Here is a 25471-nt window from a genome sequence, read left to right as displayed (position 1 = left end):
TTTCCCCCCCAGTAGGTTATTTGGCCCTAGTAGTGTCATCTTGCAGATACAGGCAACTGATGCCCAGTAGAGTAACTTCCTCTGGTTACCATGAAAAATGCTAATTCTAAGCCAGAAAGGGCACTCTTACTGCAAAAATTTGGACCAGCTAACTAAAGGCCCCCATCAGTGGCATCACTAGGGTGGTACAGGCTGCACCAGGGTGTTACCAAAATTCTGGCTCCTCTGCAGTGACAAGGAACCGGGAGCTGCACTGTGACATTATTTTGCAGCAGTCTAGGGGCCAGATTCTCTAAACTTCAAAAGTAATAAAATGGATAATGATAAACAGCCAGCCAATCAGCCTGTGACATGGCACGCGGTGTTGCTTTCCCTGGCCCACATACATCTTAGCTCAGTTTCCCCAACCTGATGGGAACCGCCAATTAGAATAATGTATCTGGGAAATTCTTCAGGTTTTTTTCTTCCGTGGAATCAAGAATTTGAAACTGGTCTTTTTTTTATTTATTTTTTTATCTCACCTGGAATACTGAAGAGACAGTGAACATACACATTGGAGCTTTGGATTTTGACTATATAGCACAAATTGCCCAGTGTACATACATCATGTGTTGCTGGCCCCCCCCCCCCCCCGAGGAATCAGCATCATGAGAAAAAATAGTCTGTGCAGGAAAGCAAATTGCAGTCTAGTTTTCTAGTATAGTCAAAATATCAAGTAAATGGGAAGCGGTCATCTATTAGAATGAACTTAGGTCTACAGTCATTAGGTCGACCCCACTAGGTCGACTGGCAGGAAGGTCGACCTGACTTAAGGTCGACATGGGCAAAGGTCGACATGACTTAAGGTCGAATTTGCATAAAGGTTGATATGAGGAAGGTCTACTAGTCATAAGGTCGACATGGGGTTTTTCACTGTTTTTTGAGCCGACATGTGCCGGCAGGCGGTATTTCATGCCCTACCATCCACTAGGGCGTGGAGGAGGTTATTAAAGCTGTGGCGAGCGAAGCGAGCCACCGTGCCCGAAGCATTGCGAGCGAAGCGAGCGATGCGAGGGTCCGATTCTCATTGCCAACTGTGTCCATGTCGACATTCAGATAAAAAAACCAGTGAAAACCCGACGTCGACCTTATGACCAGTCGACCTTCCTCATGTCATAGTTTCTTGGCTTCTGGTATTCATCTATTATTCTGTACTCTGCAGTATGGGGCATTTCCCTCAGTGCATCTATGTGTACAGTTCCACTGGACTTTGGATCTGTAATCTGGCAGGTGATAGCTTGTATCTTATCTATTCAATGATTTAGAAAAATCTGTTACATAGGTAAAATTATGATATTTATTACATGAGCAAAAAAGCAAACAACTTTTTAGCACCAGAATCATGTTATATGAATAAAATAAAAAATTGTCATGATATTTCTGGAAGTGAGCAAGACACATTGCCTTTTGGGTTTGTCTATCTAATGTTTCAATAAAGGTCCCCCAGACTTTATAAAATTTCCTGCCTCCCTCTTCTATTTCTCCTAACGCATTGTATTTTTCAAAGTACAACGTTTTCATTAAGTTGTTTCTCATGGATTCTAGCATGGGTGCTTTCTTAATCGTCCAATTCTTTAATATAATTTTCTTCGCTATCGTTACTATTATTGTCAATATTGTGTCCGGATTCCCTCTATCTTGGTTTATGTGCCAATCTGAGAAGTCTGCCCGCAATAGGGCCTTATGGTCGAGTCTCAAATGTATTTGAAAAGTGTGATTAATAAAGTTTACTACCTTATACCAAAATCGTTTAATTTTAATACAGTCCCAAAAATTGTGTTTAAATAGTGCATTAGCTGTGTTACATTTAGGGCATATGCCCTTTTCTTCTACCACCATATGCTTGCGTTGACCTTGTGTGATATATGCTCTGTGCACCGTGCGAAAATGGACTTCTTGTAACATTGCTGAGGGTAGTGATTTTAGTGGGTTTTTTTTAACCGGATAATTCTTTACCCAAGAATTGTGGAGTGTAGCCCATATTTTTTGTGTGTTGTCAAGGAATAGATCCCAGTATAACAATTTAGTTTTATAGGGGGTGTTCATTTTTAAGAGAACCACTATCTTCCTACTTTCATTGTTTTGGCAATTGAACGGGGATGTGATGGGTGGGTTCATTATAGTCTGAGTGTAGTGTCTTAATTGTAAATACATGTGGAACTGCACCTTTTCTAAATTGTATTTTTCTAGCAGTGCTTGGTCGGTATATACTGCGCCCACTGGGTCGTATACATCTTTAATTTCCATGATACCTTTCTTTGCCCATACCTTGAATAGCGCATTCTCCATGGCTGGCTTGAAAAGAGGGTTCCCACCTATTGGTATATATTTAGATCTGGTATATGAGCTTTGTAAGTATTCATGTGGTGTTATCCACGCTAAGTGAGCGGGCATAAATATTTTATTGAATTTTACACTAGTCGGGACCATATTCTTGGGGGTGTTTAATAATGCACTTAATGTTTATGGTGCCATTAACGTTTCTTTAAATTTGAATGTGTCGATTTCTGTAAGATCCAGTCTGATTATATGTCTAAAGGACACGGCCAAGAAAAACAGTTCTATATTTGGGATTGCCAATCCTCCTTCTCGTTTTTTTTTGTTCAAGCTGTTTTTATTAGGTTAATTTGCGCAGTTCAAGAAAGAATGCAACAATACAATTGAAGTTACATTACAATAGAACAAATGAGTTGCGTCGTATTTGAAAAAGCATATAAAAAAAACCTCAGCAGCTGGCAGGATTGTTGACATAAGGTTGTGAATGTTAAACATAGCTTGAGGTAATTTGCACATATAATAGCAATCCTATAATCTTCTAAAACAGTCAATAAGAAAAAGGAATATTAAGAAAGGGGAAGGAAGAGAGGGGAAAGGACAGAGGAGAAGAAAAATGATATTAGAGAAGAAGAAGAAAGGTTGGGGAGAGTGCGCTGAGTGGTTGGGGTGTTTTGCCGACAACATGCGGTATGCAGAGTCCCAGGGCCATTACGTGAGTGGTGACGTCTGGTTGGTATGTAGATCTAGGCCTCTCATAGAGACATGTAGAGTGAGGATTCCTTAAATTCTAGCCAGGGTAACCAGGTCGATGTGAAGTTTGATATATTCCCAGACGGGATGGAGATGAGGTCTTCCATCTCCATATAATAGTCCATTTTCTTGAGCCATTCTCTAATGGGGGGGGGGCTCTGGTAGATCTCCAATGGACTGGGATTACCGATTTTGCTGCGTTATTTAGGTGTCTCAGAAGTGAGTGTTTATAAGTTCTAGTGGTAGCCGTTGTGATGTTGAGCAACCAGAAGCCCGGGTCTCTAGTTACCTTCCCATTTAGAATTTTTTCCGTGCACTGAAAGATGGTGTTCCAGAAGGGGCTGATCACAGGGCAATCCCACCATATATGTATAAAAGTACCACGAGCTGAGTTACATCTCCAACATTTATCAGACATTGCTGGGAACATTTTATGGACTCTTATGGGAATCATGTACCATCTATAAATAAGTTTATATAAATTTTCCAGAGTGTCCAAGCTAAGAGAGCTTGTCTGAGAAATGCGGAAAACAACCTCCCATTCTATATCCTGGACTTTCCCTTGTAGTTCCCTCTCCCAAGCTGAGGTGAAGGATGTTGGCAGAGGGAAGGTGTTTTCTATAATCGATGTGTAAAGCTGTGAAATTGTGTGAGATGTGGGTTGTGGGTTTGCGCATAGACGTTCCAAAAGGGTGAGGTCTCTAGTAATTTCTGATTGTTTGAGGGATGACAAAAAATGGCGTAGTTGAAGAAATTTCCAAAATTCATCCTTTGGGAGACCCCATAGTTCCTGAATGTCTGAAAATGAGCGTACCCCCTCTGGACCCACCAGTTGACCAAGTCGGAAGATACCTGCTTCCGTCCATTTTGTGAAGGAAGAAACATGTAGGCCTGGCGGGAAGCCATGATTTGAAAGGAAAGAGGTAAGGGGGGAGGTTGTCGAGGAGATGTGGGTTAGAGTGCGGTGTTTTCTCCAAAGTTTAAGGGTGGGGGCAACTGTTGGGTGTTCTACTATGGGGAGCTTTGGTAACCAGGGGGCAATTTCAATGTAGGTGTGGAGGCAGTTTTCTTCTAGTGAGACCCATGGTTTGGAGTCTTTAGCACGTGTCCAGTCTAGAATGCGGTTCAGGTGGACCGCTTGATAATAACTAGGGATATGAGGAAGTTGCATGCCTCCGCTAAGTTTCCGCCTAAAGAGAAAATCGTGTTTGAAACGGGGGGTGGAGGATCCCCATACAAAGGCACGTATAAGTTTTTGTATAGAATGGAACCATGTCGGAGGTATGTACATGGGGAGAGTTTGCAGTTTATACAAAATCTTTGGTAAAGAGTTCATCTTGACGACGTTTATCCTACCAAACCATGATAAGTGTAGTGATCTCCATTTTTGGTAATCTGAACGGAGGGAGTTTAATAGTGGGGTAAAGTTCAGGGAAAAGAGTTTGGATAGATCTTTGGATATTTGTACTCCTAAATACTTCAATTTAGAGTTTCTCCATGTAAAGGGGAACGAGAGTTTCAAAGAGTGTACTGCCGCGGAGGGAGTGGTTAGGTTCATGGCTACAGATTTAGAATAATTAATCTTAAAGTTTGATAGCTTACTAAATTTTTGGAATTCCATCACTGAGTTCGGGAGGGATGTAATTGGGTTAGTAATCAGTGCTAGCAGGTCATCTGCAAAGAGGGCAAGTTTATGGTCCTGACCCCCCAGATGTAGGCCTGAAATGTTGGGGTTCTGCCGTATAGACCTGGCAAAGGCTTCTATACATAGTACAAACAGGAGAGGAGACAGGGGGCAGCCCTGTCTCGTCCCATTCGCGATGTTGAATGAGTCTGATAGAGAACCGTTTATTTTCACCTTTGCTGAAGGTGTTTCATATAAGGCTAATATTCTATTGAGGCAGGCCGGCCCCAGTCCAAGGTGCCGCAGAACGCCCTCCATGAATCCCCAGTGAACCCTGTCAAAGGCCTTTTCAGCGTCCGTTGTTAGTATCATGGAAGGTAACTTCGATATGGATGAGAAGGTAGTGTTCATTCTAGCACCCGCCATATTTGAAAACCCGTGCAGTTCCTCTTCCCTGCCCTGCCCGGGGTGTCGCTGTCTGCTGTAGTGCTTCTAGCACAGTGATATGCAAACCAGACCTGTGCTAGAAGCACTACAGCAGACAGCGACACCCCAGGCAGGGAAGAGGAACTGCATGGGTTTTCAAATATAGCGGGTGCTAGAATGAAAACTAGAAGTGGATCAGGTTAATAACCTTGGTGGTGTTATCTTTGGCCTCACGGCCCGGGACGAAGCCCGTCTGGTCTCCATGAATCAACTTGGGGAGTAAGATTTTCAAACGGTTCGCCAGCAGCTTAGCAAAAAGTTTAATGTCGATGTTTAGTAATGAAATTGGCCTATAGCTCGAACAAGAATTTGGGTCTTTGCCTTCTTTTGGGATAACTGTGATGTGGGCTTCTAAGGAGTGTTTTGAGAAGTGTTTATTAGCAGATAGTGAGTTAAATGCTCTGGTGAGGAGAGGGGCTAGTTTATTTTTGAATGTTTTATAATAGGAGGCGGTGAAACCATCAGGACCGGGGCTTTTACCCAGGGGTGTTGAGTCTATAGCTTTTTCAACTTCCTCTAGTCGGAAGGGTTTCTCTAAGGAATCTATGTCTTTTGGGGCTAGGGTAGGGAATTTTACAGAGTTTAAATAGGAAGCGACGAGGTCTCGGTGGGAGAGTTTGGAGAGGCCATCTGTTCCTTCAGTGAGATTGTATAAAGCAGCATAATACTTTCTAAACGTCTAAGCAATATGCCGTGTTTCATTATGTGTAGTGCCTTTGTCATCTTTTATGGTGTGAATGAATGCAGTGGCACATTGTTCCCGGAGGAGGGTCGCTAGGAGTTTGCCCGGTTTATTGCCCCATTGGTAGTGGCGACTTTTACATTTAATATAAGATAGTTTGATCTTGTCAGTGAGAAGTCTATTTAGGGAAGCACGTGCCTCTTCTAATTCTACGTGGTATTTAGGGGCCAGGGAAGCTTTATGTGAGGTTTCGAGATTTTTGATTTTGCGTAATAGTTCTTCCATTTTCCCCGTTTTTTGTTTTTTCATATAGGAACCTAATTTGATACATGTGCCTCTAAGTACATAGTGTTCATTCTAGCACCCGCCATCTTTGAAAACCCATGCAGTTCTTCTTCCCAGCCTGGGGTGTCGCTGTCTGCTGTGGCATTTCTAGCACAGGTCTGGATAGCATATCAGTGCTGATATACAGACCACACTTAGCTAGAAGCAATAAAGCAGACAGCGACACCCCAGGCAGGGAAGAGGAACTGCATGGGTTTTCAAATATGGCGGGTGCTAGAATGAACACTAAGTACACATTTGTGTGCCTCCCAGACAGTGATTTTAGAGGTGTCTTTGAGATCATTAGTATCCATGTATGTGTCAATGGCTAGTTCTAGTTGGGCTTTGCAGTAGGGGTCCTGTAGAAAGGTGTCATTAAAGCGCCACGACCAGGGTTTTTGGGTTTGCTGGGGAAGTTTAATGCGGAGGAAGACAGGGGCATGATCAGACCATGTAATTGGGCCAATGGAGGTGTCCATTAATAGATGGAGGTGTCTGCGGCTAAGGAATAAGTAGTCTATTCTGGAGTAAGCCTGATGGGCATAGGAAAAGAATGAGTAGTCTAGGTCTGAAGGGTGGGTTAATCTGCAGGTATCGGTCATCTGGTAGTCCAAAAGGAGGCGACGCATCCTTCTACATTCCTTTTCAGGTTTTCGGGAGGATTTATTTGTAGTGTCACAGGCTGGGTCCAATGTCCAGTTTAAATCACCTCCCATAACTACTATCCCTTCTAGCAAGGGCTCGGCTTTTTCGAGAACAGTCGAAAGGAAAGAAGGCTGTTTTGTGTTCGGGGTATATATATTGAGTAGGGAATAACGCTGATTATAAATAGTGCAATTCAAAAGAAGACCTCTGCCTTCGACTAGTTTATGTGTAGATAGGTTGGTGAGTGGGATATGTCTGGCTACTAATATTGCAACACCTAGAGTCTTTCCTGCTGAATTATTCGCCATAAAGACATGTGGGTAGTAGTGGCATTTCAGTGAAGGTACCTGTCCAGTGCGGAAGTGGGTTTCTTGGATAAAGGCTATGTCTACTTTATCGTCGTGTAGGCATTTAAGTAGCTTAGACCTTTTTTTCAGGGATATTTAACCCCTTAACGTTAAAGGTGGCGATTTTCAAGTCACTCGGGTTGGGCATGTCTAAATCGGGGTATAGAGAGAGTATTTGTAGGCCACTGCATTGGAATGGTTATTGGCATCGACTCCACCAAATCCCAAGCGGAAGAGACTAGGGGGAGCTTAAAGAGGTTGACATGACAGCGCATCAAAGGGAGGGGGGGGGGAGACTAAGAGTCATACAGAGATATAAAGATAAACTAATGTAAAGTACCATAAAAGGGTTAGCTGCGATTGGACCAGGCATGGGAACCTGCCCAAGCCTCATCCAATAACTCAAAGGGTGCAGCAAGTGGGGGGTAAACAGGGGGACAAACCGTGGCAACCATCCCGACCGCAGGAGGCCACATAAAGCAATTATGTAGACGTCGTCTCGGTCACGTGGAGGGCAATAGTAGTTGTCTAAGTCAATAGTCAAGAACAATTCCAGTAGGGAGGTAGTTGACAGGATCACATGAGGCGTGTGAGCGATTCCGTTGGGGTAGGGTAAGGATTATTTACCGATTGCAAACAATGTTAACAAAAAAAAAAACCACACTCAATGATTTAAAACTAGGCAATCGGCAGATGCTAACGGATCTGTTTGGGGAAAAAGATGAACAAAAAAAGAGGACATTGCAAAAGATGAATGCCTATTGTACTCAGCAGTAGATACACACAGAAAAGTTTATAAGAAGGCAATAATCGTCTCGATCTCACCAGGCAGAGCGGTTCAGGACTTCTCAAGTTACTTCAGAGGGGGTGGAACTTGCTGAATGTCTAGGTCTCCTCCTTGAGGGGACTTTATCCTTTTTGAAAATTCAAAGAAGGAGTTTCTGGAGCCATATGATAGGATTCCCAATCTGGAAGAGGTATGGGCTGCATGCCGAGGGTTGAGAGAAATTGCGTGAGATCTGTGGGTTTGTTTAAGATGACCACCTTGCCATTGTGGGTCACTTGAATGTTGAACGGGAAGCCCCATCGGTATTTCAGATTAATCTTACGTAGAGCATCAGTGAGGGGTTTTAAGGTCCTTCTTTGCTGTAGTGTGGACCAAGCTAAGTCTGGGAAGAGTTGGATTTTATCGCCATTAAAGTCTATACCGTCTAGTTTGTGCGCTCTCTTCATTATTTCTTCCTTCTGTATAAAATAATGGAGGCGGCATATCACGTCTCGTGGTTTGTCAGTAGGTGTACCTCTTGGTTTGAGAGCACGGTGGGCTCTGTCGAATTGGATCTTTTCTTGAGGGTCTAATTCAAGTATTTCACCAAAAATCTTTGTAAGGACATCTGTTAGGCTGGATTGTGGAATGTCCTCTGGCAGGCCTCTCACTCTAATATTGTTACGTCTTCCGTGAGTGTCCAAATCTTCAACACGTGTATGCAGGAGTTGTAATTCAGAGGCCTGGTGGTCGATCACCTCCTTAAGTTGATTAAATGCCTGAACTGAAGTTGCACCGTGGTCTTCCAAGCAGTCCACACGTGAGTCCAAAGCTGATAAATCCGTTTGAATTGTCAAGACCTCTTGTTTGATTGTGGCGAGCAGGCTAGTCTCAAGTGATATGAGATCTTGTTTCGTTGGTAGAGATTTAACATGTGCTAGAATCTCGCTTATTTCTTTGTTGATAGATGTGACGTGAGTTGGTGTTGCGTCGCCGGTGGTAGACATGTTGTCGGAAGGTGCGGGTATTGACGGAGAGTTAGGAGGGGCAGATTGGGTATTGTCAGTAGAAGAAGTCGTTAGATATTGTCGCAGATCAGAATTGCGCTCACTCGCTCTCCTCGGAGTCCCCTCGGAGTCCCCTCGGGTTTAAGCTTGGATTTTCTGTTTTTCACCATGTGAAGGATATTTGGAGGCGGAAGCACGTAATTCAAAGGCTATAGAGACGACACGAACCTCGATGACTAATCACATAGTAGAGATTGGGCGGGCAATTGCCATCGGTCGTCCCCCACGCGACCCTAGGCGGCCATGTCTTATAATTTACACTTCTCCCATCCAAAGGTGAGGACCATCAGTGAAGTATGGTGATGTGCATTGAGTGGTTATATTCTGAAGGGAAAGGAGAGGAGGGGAGTAGCGGCAGCAGAGGCTCACAAGGGGGCGCTGTTGCACTACAGTGGGTGAAAGACCCAGTACAGATGATTGCTGTTCTGCAGACTGAGGCAGGTAAGAGTAGCCTGTTTCAGTCAGTGTCTGTTAGTTGCCTGGGATGCAGAGATATATACAGGGGTAATTCAGGGGTCAGTACACTTCAGTGCACAGAGCAGGTTGAAAGGGGATATCTTCTGGCTTCAGCAGGGTCTGTTGGGGAGTATAGTAGCGAAGCCCCTCCCTTTGTAGTCAGAATTGGGGGGTACAGCAGGGGGATTTGAGGTGTACAACCTAGCAGCACTTAGGAGTGGGGCTATTTCTTAAGTAGGGACTAGCAGCAGCTGACAGGGCCAGGCAGTTCGGGACAAGTTTCCTTGGCTGTATTATTGTAGCCTGAGAAGCCTGTCACTGCTGCCACATCCAAGATGGCCACCGTGTCTGATAGGGGATGCAAGGGGACAAGGAGAAATTCGGTGGGGGATCCAGGCCACTCACCACTCGTTTCCTGGTCTGGAGGGCACCCGGAGGGAGCCCAGTGCAAGGGGAGAAGCTCAGGAGGCCCCCTGGTCGATTCGGCGGTGTGCGCCCGCTATGGAGCCCGCGGTGCGGGTACTTGATGGAATTTAGGCCCCGGGTAGGCCGCAATCCGCGGGCGACTGTAAACAGTCACCCCGACTCCGCAGCCTCCCGCAAACCTCAGTAGGCTTGTCTGGAGCTTCAGTGGGGCAGTCAGGAGTGGGGATCACCTCCGGAGCACCCCGAAAAACGGGTGTTAAAGGCCAGAGCCACGGGAGCCCAGGTACTCTGCATCTGCTTCCACTAGCCGCCAGGCCACGCCCCCACTTCTTCTCGTTTTAACTTAGTGTTCCCGCTAGGCTGTTTTAGCGGGGCGCTGCACCCTCCCGGATTTTTAAAGGGCAAAATGCGCCCTGCCCCTCTGGCAGTGCCCCGCTAAAACAGCCTGCCTCCTCCTCTTATGGTGATACCGGGGAAGCCCGGCACCGCAGTATATAGCGGTGCCCGGCAGTGGAGAGCCTTCGGTGCGGCCGGGCCCGCCCCTTTTCATGACAACAGCGTCCGGGCCCGCCCCTTTTGTGACGTCGTTGGGCCCGGTCCACCCCCTTGATGCTGCCCCCGTGCAGCGGCGCCCTGCCCACCCCTGTTCCTAGAAGGAACACTATAACTGTAGTTTTTTTAATGCAATTCTTGTTTTCCTTCCTGACCACAGGAATTTCGAGAAGGCCCTGTAACAACTTTGGATGTTTTCTTTTGAGATCCTCATAGGTAACATCTGGATCAGATAAGATAGCTTAGGGAATATCACTGATTTTATTACTGTGGCACGACCTAAGAGCGACAATGGGAGATTATTCCAATCTTCCAATTGTTTGATTATTTGTTTAATCACAGGGGAAAAATTGTTTTTATATAGGTCTATTATTTTGGAGGTGATTTTCACGCCCAGGTACCTCATTGCCTTTGTAACATACCCGAATTGTGAATGTGTCTGCTGAAAAACCGCCTGCACAGGAGTTCCTCCTAAACTTAGTACTTCTGATTTGTTCTGGTTAACCTTATAGCCTGCAAAGGCCTCCATACTGATTTATTGTTTCCTATATGTTAGGCAATGAGACCTCTGGGTCGGAAATGAAGAGCAATAAGTCATCGGCGAACAATGAAGTCTTTATTTCATGCTTGTCGATTCTTATACCGTAATGCCCCCCCCATTAGATCTCAAGGCGATGGCTAGTGGCTCAATCACCAGAGCAAACAGTATAGGGGGCAGCCTTGCCTTTTCCCTCTCATTATATTGATGGGATCCAATAGAAATCCGTTGCATAAGATCTGAGATTGTGACTTCCTATATGTTGCTTTCAGAATTTCCCGGAACACCTCTGGAAAACCAAATCTTTTTAAGGTCTCCCCGAGGTGGTCCCAAGAAAGCATGTCCAAAGCCTTCTCGGCATCTATGGCCATTAATAATTTAATTTATTATTCTGTGTTTGCTCCAGCCACTGAGCCACCGCCATTACTTTCCTGATGTTGCAAGTTGAATGTCTCCCCCAAATAAAACCGGTTTGATCTTTATTTGAGAGAATTTTTGTAAAGATTTTATAATCCACATTTAAGTGAGATAGGTCGGTATGACCCCGGTATCGTTGGATCTCTCCCTTTTTTGGGGGAGTACCCTTATCAATGCCGCATTGAAATATTGTGGGACCTTTTGTAAAGTTAATATTGAATTAAAGAACTTCGTGAGATCCTCTGTAACTTCCTTAATTAATTAGTGTCTTCTAGAATTCTCCCACAAACCCATCAGGGCCTGGGGCTTTATTTGGTTTGAGTGATTTTATGGCCCCTTGTACTTCTATGCTTGTTATTGGGGAGCATATTTTTTCTGAGAGTTCTTGAGGTATCTGTGGTAGAATTACTTTACTCCAAAAGGAGCTTTTATTTTTATTAAATTTTTGTTATTTTGGAAAATTAAATTAATTTTGGTTCCATATTGTAATACGGTAAATTTAAAGTCCGTAGGGGAGGGTTTTCTTTTCGACTTGCTGAATTGGTACTTGTGACTTATCTGGGCGCCCGATTTTCTTCATCGCACCTAAAAATCGCGTCAAATCGCATCACATACAATCAGATTGCATGCGATGCGATTTGCCACGATTTTAATATGTGAAGGCACCCAGATGCCTGTTTCATATGTGAAATGGCCCCCCAGACCCCATTTTTAATTGTATACCCACCCTGATGGCTAAATGCCCCCCATTGTTAACGCCACCCCACTATCAACACCAACCCGAAGCGTGGCGAGCGGCGGCGGTACGTGTCCTCCAATCTTTTCATACCCCCACTATCCACGTCGGCGTGGAGTTGATTTTATATAGTGTGGCGAGCGCAGCGAGGGGACGGGGATACCTGTGAAGCCCGCGAGGGGACGCGTATAGCTGTGAAGGTATCCACGTCCCCTCGCGGGGCTTCGCACTATATAAAATCAACTCCACGCCGACGTGGATAGTGGGGGTATGAAAAGGTCTGAGGACGCGTACCGCCGCCCCTCGCGGGCTCGCTGCGCTCCCCACGCTTCGGGTTGGCGTTGATAGTGGGGTGGCTTTAACAATGGGGGTCATTTAGCCATCAGGGTGGGTATACAATTAAAAATGGAGTCTGGGGGGCCATTTCACATATGAAACAGGCATCTGGGTGCCTGTACATATTAAAATCGCATCAAATCGCATCGCATGCAATACAATAGCATACAATGCAACGCGATTTTCTCTTCAAGGGAATTTCAAGGGAAATCGCGTCAAATCGCATGCTTAGGGTACTGGCATACAATTTCAACATCGGGCGCCCAGATAAGTCACAAGTACCGCTGAATTATAGCACGTTATTCATTGCACAAGTTATGGGGGCTTTTACAATATAAACTAGTTTATCATCTAAGTATTATACCAGCCTGTGCCACTCTACATTTTACTAGAGGGATGTATTCAGCATTCCAGCGGTTGGGATGCCGGCATTCAGAATATCGACTCCAGCATCCCAATTACTAGCATGGAGACCGGCGCTAGAATCGTAACCGCAATGAGGATGCTTGCAACAGAATCACAACTGCTGAGATCCCGAAGGTAATGGGCCCCATACATCAGCAATCACAATTAATGGTTTTCCAGATCCAGTGATATTTTTTTTTTTTTTGCAAGATAAATGGTTTCTACAATCTATTTGTCTTGCCCACACATTACAGATTTATTTCAGTGATCGGCAGATTTTTCCCATCTAAAGATTGAATCTTCATATTTGGAAAGTGCCCAAACATCACCTCAATCGATTGTCATTTCAGATGTTACTTCTTTTCATAATGTAAATAGAAGAAGAAGACGAAACTGGAATGCCCACACATATAAAAAACAACTGCAGATAATACCAGATTATTAAACCTGTTTAAAAATCTGATTTAGCAATCGATTGGCGATCCCGATCAATTTTTGAGCCCACACATCAAAAATGAATTGTGACAATCATCTCCAGATCTGAAGATTGTCACAATTAATTGCTGATGTATGGGACCCATTAGGGTTAGGCAGTTGGGGGGATTGGGGTTAGATTGTGGGGTGGTTAGGCTCTTAGAAGATATGGGATTATATTTTGGTAGTGGGTTACAGGGGTTGGGATTAGGCTGTGGGGAGGGGGGATTAGGAAGGATGCAAGGGGAGGCTAAGTACACTTACTTCATATGTATCCGATACCAGATGTGCTTGCAAACCTGAAAAAAACAGCTGTATCCAAAACTTAAAGCTACCGCATATATTTCTCAAGCAGGTTCTATAACTATTATTTTACAATGTCCTGACCTTGCATGGGAAATCTGCAGCTTTATTGACTAAATACCCTATCGCAGTGGTTCCCAAACGTTATTGACCAGGTCGCCCTAGAATATCAGCATTTGTTCAAGACACCCCTAGTGAAAAATTTTCTTATGGATAAATAAAAATATAAAGTGAATTGTGCTGAACTGTCACCCTCAGGTTCAGTTATAGCTGTGGATGTAATTGTCCATATATTTTATAAAGGGCAGCCATCAGCACTAGTTTTGTCTATCACTTTGAGCATACATAATTTGTTTTGGTCATGGACCCTCATGACGCTCGAGAATGGACGCTCCTTTGACAATTTATCGTCCATTTCCAATGATGCAGATTCTGCTTTTATCAAAGTTGAACCTGAAGCAGCGAGTCCCAGACGAAACCGGGCAGAATTGAATAGGTCCTGGCCGATAACTTGGAAACTTTGGGCAGGATTGAATACCCCCCTTAGTGGGGGATCACCATTTTTTTTTATATATATATATATATATATATATATATATATATATATATATATATATATATATATATATATATATATATATATATATATATATATATTTAAATTATTTACAATTCTATAATATATGTAGGCAGCCATTTACATACTGTATGAATGTCTACAAAAGTGATATTTTGTCAGTCATTTTTATTTTGGTTTGTCTGAAATAATAATCCTGTACTATACACTTGAAAGACTTTCTAGCAAATCAGACATGTTGAAAAATCTAATCAACCTACTGTATCTGGGCACCTTTTTTTTTTTTTTTTTTCTTCAGTGTTGACAGATTATCTTGCATGTCTGGACAATGATCAGGTCTTACTAATTGGAGACCTTCTGGTACTTGTGAGTTATCCGGGCTGCCGATTTTTTCATCGCGCCCGAAATCGTGGGCATCGCGTCGGTCGTGGCCGTTATAAGGAGCCGCGACGCGATGCCCGCGATTTCCCATAGACAGTAATGTTAAAAGACACGATGGACACGATTTCCGACACGATTTCCCATAGACAGTAATGTTAAAAGACACGATGGACCCGATTTCCCATAGACAACAATGTTAAAATAAAATGACAATGGAAAATTGGCCAATATGGGCATTTCACATTGGATATGTTTTTAAAAAAAATGTTTCATGGCCCCCCACCACCGTTAACGCCACCCCGCTATTGACGCCAACCCGAAGCGTGGCGAGCGCAGCGAGCCCGCGAGGGGCAGCGGTACGCGTGCTCCGACCTTTTCATACCCCTACTATCCACTAGGGCGTGGAGTGAGAATAGAATAGTGTGGCGAGCGCAGCGAGGGGACGCGGATACCTTCACAGGTATCCGCATGCCCTTGCGGGCTTCACAGGTGTCCGCGTCCCCTCGCGGGGCTCGCTGCGCTCGCCACGCTTCGGGCTCGGTGGCTCGCTGCGCTCGCCACACTATTCTATTCTGACTCCACGCCCTAGTGGATAGTAGTGGTATGAAAAGGTCGAAGGACGCGTACCGCCGCCCCTCGCGGGCTCGCTGCGCTCGCCACGCTTCGGGTTGGCGTCAATAGCGGGGTGGCGTTAACGGTGGTGGGGGGCCATGAAACATTTTTTTTTAAAACATATACAATGTGAAATGCCCATATTGGCCAATTTCACATTGTCATTTTATTTTAACATTGTTGTCTATGGGAAATCGGGTCCATCGCGTCTTTTAACATTACTGTCTATGGGAAATCGTGTCGGAAATCGTGTCCATTGTGTCTTTTAACATTACTGTCTATGGGAAATCGCGGGCATCGCGTCGCGGCTCCTTATAACGGCCACGACCGACGCGATGCCCCCGATTTCGGCTAAATCGCGGGCATCGCGTCGGTCGGGTGTCCTTAAGTTAAGGACAAAATCGGCAGCCCGGATAACTCGCAAGTACCGACCTTCTTTTTCTCTTCTGTACAATATTGCTATATATGTTTTTCTTCCAGCCTTAGAAAGAATCATGATGAAGCCGATTGTTGACAAGGCAAAGAAGGCATTTGCCACTGGGAAGACTCGGTCATTGGATTTCAGACTTCAGCAGCTGAAGGCTTTGAAGAGAATGATCATTGAGAAGGATTCTGATATCAAGAGAGCCTTAATAGGAGACTTGCGCAAGGTTATTACTTGTGTTTATCCATATAACTGTTTTGATTACAGATGACGTAGCAAAAATAAGTGTTTCCTGCAAGAGCGGTTCCTTTTTTCCTTTATTGTAAGGATCTGTAATTCAATTTGCGAAAAAGCCGTTTTTTGCTATTTTTTTAGGTTTATAAAAGTTATTTAGTACTGGTGTCAAAAATTAGTATGTAGATGCTAAAATGTGGACAATTGCAGTATCGACATTGTTAATGTCAACATTAAGGTTAGAGGTCATGGTTAGACTTACCTGAGAAGACTGCCAACATTTTGACAGTCAGTGATAACATTATGAACGAGTTGTTCACTGTCGACATTGTGAATGTTAATATAATATACTGAACCAGTACATTTTGGAATATAGGGCCTAATTCAGCATGGATCTCTAATGAGAGCATTTCTAATGGACTGCGATCATAAAGACGCCCGCCAGACAGAAAGAAAAGACTTTACAAATAGTGATAATTTTCGCAGGTACATTCACAAAATCCCGAACCATTGAGCAGTTATTTCCATCTGAGCCAGTATAGAGCTTTCACTAATCTGCTCAAGAATCACACTGGAACTGGTCATCGCTGATGTCCAAGACCCACCCAAAACCCGTCTGGGCACGCCTGCATTTTCACAACAAACCTAGAAAACACCAAGTTTCCGCCCCTTCCTGTCAGACTATGGCTTCCTGTCAATCAAGCTACAGCTACTCTGCAGCTTTATTTGGATGCTGCGCATGCGTAGTTGTTCTTTAAACACTTGGTTTGCAAATTCTGTGGTTATTGATCCATGCTGAATAAAGCCCATAGTGGAAAACAATTAAAATAGATGGCTAGGAAACATTCCAGCAGAATAGTTCTAGCGTCTTTTATTCAGCATACTGTTGCATGAGATTTACACAGGTAAGAAATCCTTTGGTGTTCTAATGGGGGAGGGGGGATTCAATTGTATCACCTCTCCTTGGCTGTCACTAGATGGCGCATGACAGAGCATTTAAAGTGTTGTTCCGTTTGTGCGTATATTCAGCACATTTGAACTTGAAGCCTCCTACGATGCGAGCTGGAATGTGCGTAAACTTGAGCCCCCTAACTAGAAATTTAGACAGGCTGCATCCGGTACTAATGTGTGCACATGCACATACAAACTATAAACACAAAAATTGTTGACATTTCTATGGTATTTTAATCAATACAAACTTATAATAAATGAGACAACACAAGGATAATGCGAGACTCCGCATGCTGTCTTTCAGGTGTTTGATGTTGTATCACACTGTTAAATTAGGAATTCTGATAAACTCTCATTATAAAGTGGCCTGTTCTGTTAACGGGATGCAGTTAATTGACCAACAGGCAAAATACCGACACGGTCAATATACCGACATTCATTATACCAATATGTTCAAAATACTGACATTTAATATGGCGACAGGTCAACATGTCGACATGAGTTTTGAAGCAAGGCGAGCGCAGTGGTACAATAAGGTCGACATAGACACACCGCCTGTCAGTATTTTGACCATGTAGGTCAATTGAACATATTGATATATTGACCGGATCGGTATTTTAAATGTCAGTCAATAGGTGTCAGCATAATGACCGTCTGTCAAATGCCTGTCGGTAAATCATACTGAACCCGTATTAACTCTAGTGACTTAATATGTAGCCTAATAAGCTATTTCTGTTTATTATGTTTAGAATGAGTGCACTGCTTTCACTTATGAGATGATGGGGCTATTAGCTGAAATTGAACTGACAATTGACAAACTCCGCGAGTGGGCAGCACCACAACATGTCAAAAAGAATCTAACAACCATGAGAGATGAAGTTTACATCAACTATGAACCTCTTGGTGTTGTCCTTGTTATCGGAGCCTGGAACTACCCATTTGTGGTTACTCTGCATCCTGTAGTGGGAGCCATTGCAGCAGGTATACATACTCCTTTTGGTCACTGTCCATTTTCATTAATTACAATCAATATATCACATGTTTCAAATCCGTTTTCTTTATCTATTTTACATGTTACATTGTAACCTATTTATATACAAAATGATTGTTATCTTGGTTTAAAAAATGTCAGGTCTTGCATATTAAACATAGAAACTTAGTATTTGGGGCAGATAAGAAACATTTGGACCATCTAGTCTATAACCATATTGTTACACTTAAACCCATTTTGATCCTTATTCCTTTGTAAGAATATCCTTATGTCTGGCCAATGCATGCTTAAATTGTACTACTGTCTTTGGCTTTACCACCACTGATGGGAGTATATTCCACTTGTCCACTTCCCTTTTCTGAAGTAATTTTTCCTTGAACCTCGTCCCTCCAGTGCATGTCCTCATGTTCTTCCTGTGAAGAATGTTTCCCTCCTGTACCTTGTTAATACTCTTGGTATATTTGTATGTTTTTTGGAAATCTTACATGAGGGAGAAGCAGTATCGGCACACATAACATGCACTGATACCCCTGCTCTCCAATAGCAAAAATTCATAAATCCGCTCCTGAAAAATAATAATAATATTCAAACACCTGACCTAGGACACCACCTGGAATATTATAGCAAAAGCCATGCATTGAAGTTTGAAAGTCTTTTTTATTTATTAATTTTTTTCCCCAAAGCTGATTATGGACAGTACCGACTTACAGTTGATTGGCAAATACAATAAAAAGGGTTTTCAGATTCAATTTCTTAATAATCCTACTTATGGCATACCTGGATTATAAAACAGACCTTTGTAAACGAGAATATATGAGAGCGGTAACATGATGCTGTATTGAGCAACGAGTTTAAAATGTGAATTCTAGAAAACAATGGAAGTGTAACTGCAAAATACTGTCTTCCCCTTGCAAACTGTTTGTTTCATCATTCTAGCACGCTGAACAGTTTCTGGGAAGAAAAAAGGAAGAAGTGTTTTCAAACATGACCTTTTTTTTTAGTATACACAGACCCTTTTTAGAGGTTCATACAGGCCCGGGGAAACCCAAATCATTGTTCTCATCATCATGATGATGATGATAAAAAATAAAATTTATTAAAAATTAAAATGAACAAATAAAATTTGTGTGTGTATGAATATAAATAAATTTGGAACAAGGTCCATAATTTGTGCCAACATAATTGAGCTGCACCTCACACTGAACCCCTTTAGTTTAGGTCTCATAGGATAGGAAAAGTATCTCATTTGAATGAGACACTTGAAAAACTTTGTTTACCTTTTCATTTAAATCGCTCATGTCTGTAACTCTCCCAGAACACCCAAAAATCACTGTATACAGTTGTTTCTCCTTCATCCACTAGGTGTCACTGGAGTAACAGTGGGGAATAGAAGGGCGACTACAGGGAGCGTGGGCACTTTAAATTTAAATGAGTGTGGCCAACTCTTCCCCTTCTATTTCCCCCTCCTAGGCAGTCTTAGAAGGTACCCTCTGGGAGCTGGTCACACTCTGGCTTGCTCAAGGTCATAATGTTATAGCTTGAAAATGTACAAGTATTGCACAGAGGACAGACAGATAGTGTGGCGAGCGGACGTGGATTACATGTGAAGTAATCCGCGGGGCTCGCTGCGCTCGCCACGCTATCTAAAGTCAACTCCACGCTGATGTGCATAGTGGGGTTATGAAAAGGTCGGAGGACGCGTACCGCCACCCCTCGCGGGCATGCTGCGCTCGCCATGCTTCGGATTGGCGTTGATAGTGGGGGTGGCGTTAACAATGGGGGTGCATTTAACATAGTAATTGCCCATCAGGGTGCCTGTACAATTAAAAATTGGGTCAAATCGCATCGGATGCGATGCGACCAATACGATGTCGTGCGATGGAAATCTTGGGCGCCGTGAGAATACACAAGTACCGCCACACTTATTTAAATTTAAAGTGCCCACGCTCCCTGTAGTCGCCCTTCTTTCCTCTTCAGGGTCCACAGGAGTCACCTTGGGGTGGGGTTGTGTGGTAGGTTGTGTCCGGAGCACCAACAGTTAAACTTTTAGTCCCAGGATGCTCCGGTCCACCTCCCGCACACCCTGCCCCCTGACCTCAGGCACTGTTTTTTTGTTGGTGCGGCCGGAGCCGGACACCATTTTTAACAGGGCTGCTTTTGCAGCTGAAAACTTTTTATTTTTTACAATGAGCGCGGCAGGCACAGCGGTTATACGCCGCTCGCGCCGCCCGCTCCTACTACCCCCGCCGGCGCCGCAACACCAGTTCTCGCGCTGGTGCTTCTGGTGGGCGCCAGCAGAGGACTCGGCTAGCAGAGGACTCGGCTAGCAGGGACCTGCTTCAGAACCCGGACTAGAGCCGGGGACCGGGGATGCAGGTAAGGCGGCTCTCTGTTCGCGGGGAGCCGCGCAAGTGTAGTCCTATCCTCCGGCTGTGGAGACTAGCCGGAGGAAGCTGAGTGCAGCGGCAGGTTCGCCTCGCGTGCTCCACTAGACCACCGGGTGATTAAAGGCTGGCAGGGGGGCTGTGATCAGCTATTAAAGCCGCATAACAGGCCAGCCTCCCGGGGGTTAAAGTCAGCCCCCCCCCCCCCAGCCCAGGGTCACGGCTCCACAAAGGCTTCCCACCCTGGGCTGCTTATCTCTGACCTCTCCTCCCACATAGGTCACTGTGAACATGCTGGGCACGTGCAGCAGTTCTGTGGGAGCGCTGGGTCCGGTCTCCTGTACTCCTCTCCCACTGGATCAGGTTGTACAAGCACACATCCTACCAGCCTCTGTGGTCTGGATAGTTGGCAGTGTGTATACATATTATCTGCATTGTATGTGACTATGCTAGTACTGTATATCCGCTTCTTCTGTCTTATATCTGTCTCCTCTATATCTACCCTACCTAAAGGTGTTATAGAGTTATTACCTCTATAATACATATTGTCTGTTAAGGTGTCACAGTGCAGTTTGGGAATTAAGCTCTCTGGAAAGATGTCCAGAAACGCTAAGGCATCTGAGGTTCCTGTGCTTAACACCTGTAAATCCTGCTCTGCAGGTCTGTCTGCACAGGACCTGATACAGGAGGACCTATGCATTAATTGTTATGTGCACCCTATTCCGTCAGTGCCCATCCCAGTTGTTACTACGCAGGAACCCTAGTGGGTGGCTTCCTTTGCGGAAGTACTGGCCCGTATTGCTGAACGCTTAACGGCTCCACCTCCTCAGCCTTTTTTTGGGAATGCCTTCCCATATGCTCCAGCAGGACATGTATCAAACTTTGTGTGCAGCTCAATCTGCAGTGCAAACATCTGTACCCGAAATACAGAAAGGAGGGGCACCTAGTGTGCAAGTTGCAGAGTCTGATGCCTCCTCTGCTGAGGAGGCAGTAAGAGTTCACGAGGGACTCATTCTGAACAACAGCATTCTACGGTAGAGGTGGACGTCCCTGCCTTAGTGCAGGCAGTCCGTAACATATTGAACATTCATGAGGTGCCGGCGGCACCTACACCTAAGCCTTTGTTCCAGCGTAAAAGTCTGTTAGGACTGAATTCCCACCATCTGATGATTTTACGGAGTTACGCCAAGAGGCATGGAAAACTCCTAGCAGGAAGTTTATAGTTCCTAAGAAACTAACTTCCTTTTATCCTCTACAGGGCACAGACTGCACTAAGTGGGAAGTGCCGCTTTCTTTGGATGCTCAGCCTATGGCCACACCACCCTGAACATGCCCGATCTTGTCTGATCTCGGAAGCTAAGCAGGGTCAGGCCTGGTTAGTACTTGGATGAGAGACCGCCTGGGTATACCAGGTGCTGTAGGCTATGTCGCACGCTTAGTCCGTGCCTCCACATTGCCAATTCCGTCTGCATCTTCTTTAAAGGATGCTACTAACAGGAAATTGGAAACTAATTTAAAGACCTTTTTTTTTCCCTTTCAGGGGCAGTTACTAGGCCGCCGTTAGCTGTAGCTTGGGTTGCCCTGCCTATTGACGCTTGGGCCAAGGCATTAGAAAGCATTAATGCTTCTAAAGAGCAAATGTCTTATGTAGTGGACATTAAACATGCGGCTGCCTACCTCAGTGAGGTAACATGCGGCTGCCGAAATTTTACAACTAACCTCTAAGGTGTCTGCTACTTCTATTGTAGCACGCCCGACACTCTGGTTACGCTCTTGGAAAGTGGATACCAATTCCAAAAAAGCACTACAACACTTGCCTTTTGCTGGAGAGCTTCTTTTTGGGACAGAGTTAGATACAATTGTGGCTACTATAGCAGCCTATAAGTCAGCATTCTTACCTTCTGCTACTATACCTAAAGCGCACCAGTCCTTTTGGCCTTTCTGTATACAAGTAAAGGCCAAAGGACAATCATTCCCAAGACAGCAGGCTCCTAATAAGGGTGCCAGGTCAAAACCAAAACAATCTTGGGAAGCAAGGCGTCTGCCTCAGAAGTCGGCAGATAAAACCTCAGCCTGAAGCTGCGGCCCTCACCTTGGGGGCTCTCAAGGTAGGAGGCCGTCTACTTCAATTTGCAAATGTTTGGTGGAAATCCTCTCTCTCGAGGTTACACCATAACCTTCCACAAACGACCCCCAACACAATTCTTTTACACGAGCGTCCCTTGCGATCCAATCAAGGTGCTGGCGTTACACACTGCAGTCCAAACATTTCTGGATGCAGGGGTCATTGTCCCAGTGCCATCAGCACAATGGGGCAAAGGGTTTTATTCCACTCTCTTCCTAGTGTTGAAGCCCAACGGAACTCATCGTCCGATTCTCAACCTCAAAGCCCTCAACATATTTATTCGTGCACCCAAGTTTCGCATGGAAACGCTCTGATCCATAATCCTGGCATTGGACCCGGGGGATTTTATGGTTTCTCTTGATATACAGGATGCTTACCTGCATGTCCCTATAGCGCAGGCTCATCAGCAGTTTCTCCGATTTGCTATTATGCACAACCATTTTCAGTTCCATTTGGCCTCTCTACAGCACCGAGAGTGTTCACCAAAGTTATGGCAGCCCAACTGCGCCGCCAGGGCATCTGGACGACCTGCTCATCTTAGCTCAGTCCCCAGAAATATTGCTCCTTCATCTTCAAACTTTTTATAAGATCATGGTTGGGTGATCAATTAAAAAAAAAAAATCATCTCTGCTTCCATGTCAACGGATGCTGCATCTCGGACCATTGTTAGATTCAGGGGTCCAGAAAATCTTTCTACCCCCGGACAAGATTGCCAAAGTTCAACATCGAATTCAACTGTTGCTAAGCAAGCAACGAGTGTTCGTTTACTCAGCAATGCAGGTTCTAGGGTCCATGGTATCAACATTTGACCTCTTCAGTGCCTCATATTATCCAAGTGGAAAGGACAACAGCACTTGATAAACATTCAAACCATTGTTTGAGCCTCTTGTGGTGGCTACGCCCGTCCACCCTCGACGAGGGTCGCCCGTTTTGAATTTCCAATTGGAAACTCCTCACCACGGATGCAAGTCTCCGCAGATGGGGAGCAGTGACGGGTCAGCATACATTGGACTCAGCAGGCAATACAGTGGAACTTTCACTTGCCATACCTGTTCCCGCCGTTACCCCTAATACAAAGAGTCCTGCGCAAGTTCAAGCAGGAAGGAGGACTATTAATTCTCATTGCATGCGATCAGAGGAAAGAAAAGATATGTCAGTGTGGTGCACCTTAATGACTCTCACGAATAAAAGTTAACTTTTATTAACACAGTTTAAAAAGTAGCGAAATATAAAAACACACAAGACAGAACAACATAAATGTGGTGTTAAAAAACGGTGGTTCACTCTTTCGCACACTTGATTTGTTGTATATATAAATGCGCTGTCGACAGGTATTCCCGTTGACACTCTTATATTAAATCTCTCAATAGTTTCATGTGATGGTGTCACAATTCGGGTTGTGCTGGTACTGGGGGGTACATGGAACTGTCTAGGGCAGTGGTTCCCAAACTGTGTGCCGTGGCTCCCTGGGGTGCCTTGGGACACTTGCAGGGGTGCCCTGGGCTGGTGGTCCAGGACCAATTCAAATTAATGATGGTTAATTATTTATGTGCAAAACCAGTGCTGGTGGCTGCCAAAAATAAAATATGTACAAACAGAAGCAAATCCTGTCTTTAACACATAACTGACCCTGGGAATCGCATATAAACCCAATCTTATACATTTTTCTGTTGTCTAGGGGAGCCGTGAAAATATTTTGATACCCCGATTCAAAAAAGATTGGGAACCACTGGTCTAGGGTCTGTTTAATCTAATATGTATATTCACACATTTCAGTTCCCCCTGTAATCAAACAGGTGGGATTCAGATGGTTAAGTGTTGCACATACAAGGAAAATGTGTGGTAACAGTGTGCTGTGTCCTGTTTAATCACCAACACGGACTCATATAATTTAAATCTGAAGAAGTATGGATATGAGTCAGTGTTGGTGATTAAACCGGTCACAGCACACTGTTACCACACATTTTCCTTGTATGTGCAACACTTAACCATCTGAACCCCACCTGTTTGATTACAGGGGGAACTGAAATGTGTGAATATACATATTAGATTAAATAGACCCTAGACCAGGGCTGGGCAACACCAGCCCTCCAGATGTTAATGAACTACACATCCCAGGATGCTTTGCATTAGTTTTGCTATGTGGCCATGCTGAAACTGATGCAAGGCATGCTGGGATGTGTAGTTCATCAACATCTGGAGGGCCGGTGTTGCCCAGCCCTGCCCTAGACAGTTCCATGTACCCCCCAGTACCAGCACAACCCGAATTGTGACACCATCACATGGAACTATTGAGAGATTTAATATAAGAGTGTCAACGGGAATACCTGTCGACAGCGCATTTATATATACAACAAATCAAGTGTGCGAAAGAGTGAACCACCGTTTTTTAACACACCACATTTATGTTGTTCTGTCTTGTGTGTTTTTATATTTCGCTACTTTTTAAACTGTGTTAATAAAAGTTAACTTTTATTCGTGAGAGTCATTAAGGTGCACCACACTGTGACATATCTTTTCTTTCCTCTGATCGCATATATCTCATCTATGTCCAGTGGTAGCACACCTCCCGTACAGTAAGACTTGAAGAAATAAATCAAGTATTAAATATTAGATATGGGATCCGTCCTTTTTTCCTCGAGCGTAATGAGGGTCCTGGGCGAATAACAAACCCTGTTGCTGTGTCTAATTCTCATTGCACCAGCTTTGCCCAGGTGCCATTGGTACGCAAATCTACTGACTCTTGTAGTGGACGATCCGTTTCTACTACCTCTATGGCCGGGCTTGTTATCTCAGGGGCCCTGTTTACATCCAGATCTAGCTCAGCTATCTTTGACAGCTTGGCTCTGGAGTCATCCGTCCTAAGTGCTAGAGGTTTCTCTCCTGGGGTAGTTCAAACCTTAATTAATGCAAGGAAACTAGTTTCCTCTCGCATATATTATAGAGTATGGCAAACTTTCAGTGGTGCACTGCTTACACCTATAATACTCAAGTGTTCAAAGTTTCAAGACTCCTGGAGTTTCTACAGTCTGGTTTGGATTTAGGCTTACGTTTAGCCTCTCTTAAAGTTCAAGTGTCTGCTATGTCTGTTTTGGTTTCAATGCAAGATTGCTTGTTTACCTGATGTGCGCACGTTTATGCA

At 44.3% G+C, this 25471-nt stretch overlaps 1 protein-coding gene and 1 pseudogene across 2 annotated transcripts in view; both read left to right on the top strand.

The window, feature by feature from the left end:
* The window catches only part of ALDH3A2 (aldehyde dehydrogenase 3 family member A2), a 51880-nt gene that overhangs the window by 3693 nt on the left and 22716 nt on the right, over positions 1–25471 (top strand). For both annotated transcript variants that reach the window (XM_083173727.1, XM_083173728.1), the window contains exons 2-3: positions 15701–15870; positions 17579–17810. In XM_083173727.1, the coding sequence (XP_083029853.1) occupies positions 15715–15870; positions 17579–17810 (388 nt within the window). In that variant the 5' untranslated portion in view covers positions 15701–15714. The remainder of the gene's footprint in view (positions 1–15700; positions 15871–17578; positions 17811–25471) is intronic.
* On the top strand, positions 21510–21628 carry LOC146061562 (5S ribosomal RNA; annotated as a pseudogene).

The sequence above is a fragment of the Crinia signifera genome, chromosome 2, assembly GCF_055691185.1.
Source record: "Crinia signifera chromosome 2, ASM5569118v1, whole genome shotgun sequence".
NCBI lineage: Eukaryota > Metazoa > Chordata > Amphibia > Anura > Myobatrachidae > Crinia > Crinia signifera.
The sequence above is the reverse complement of the archived record's forward strand: the minus strand, read 5'-3'. Positions and strand labels throughout refer to the sequence as shown.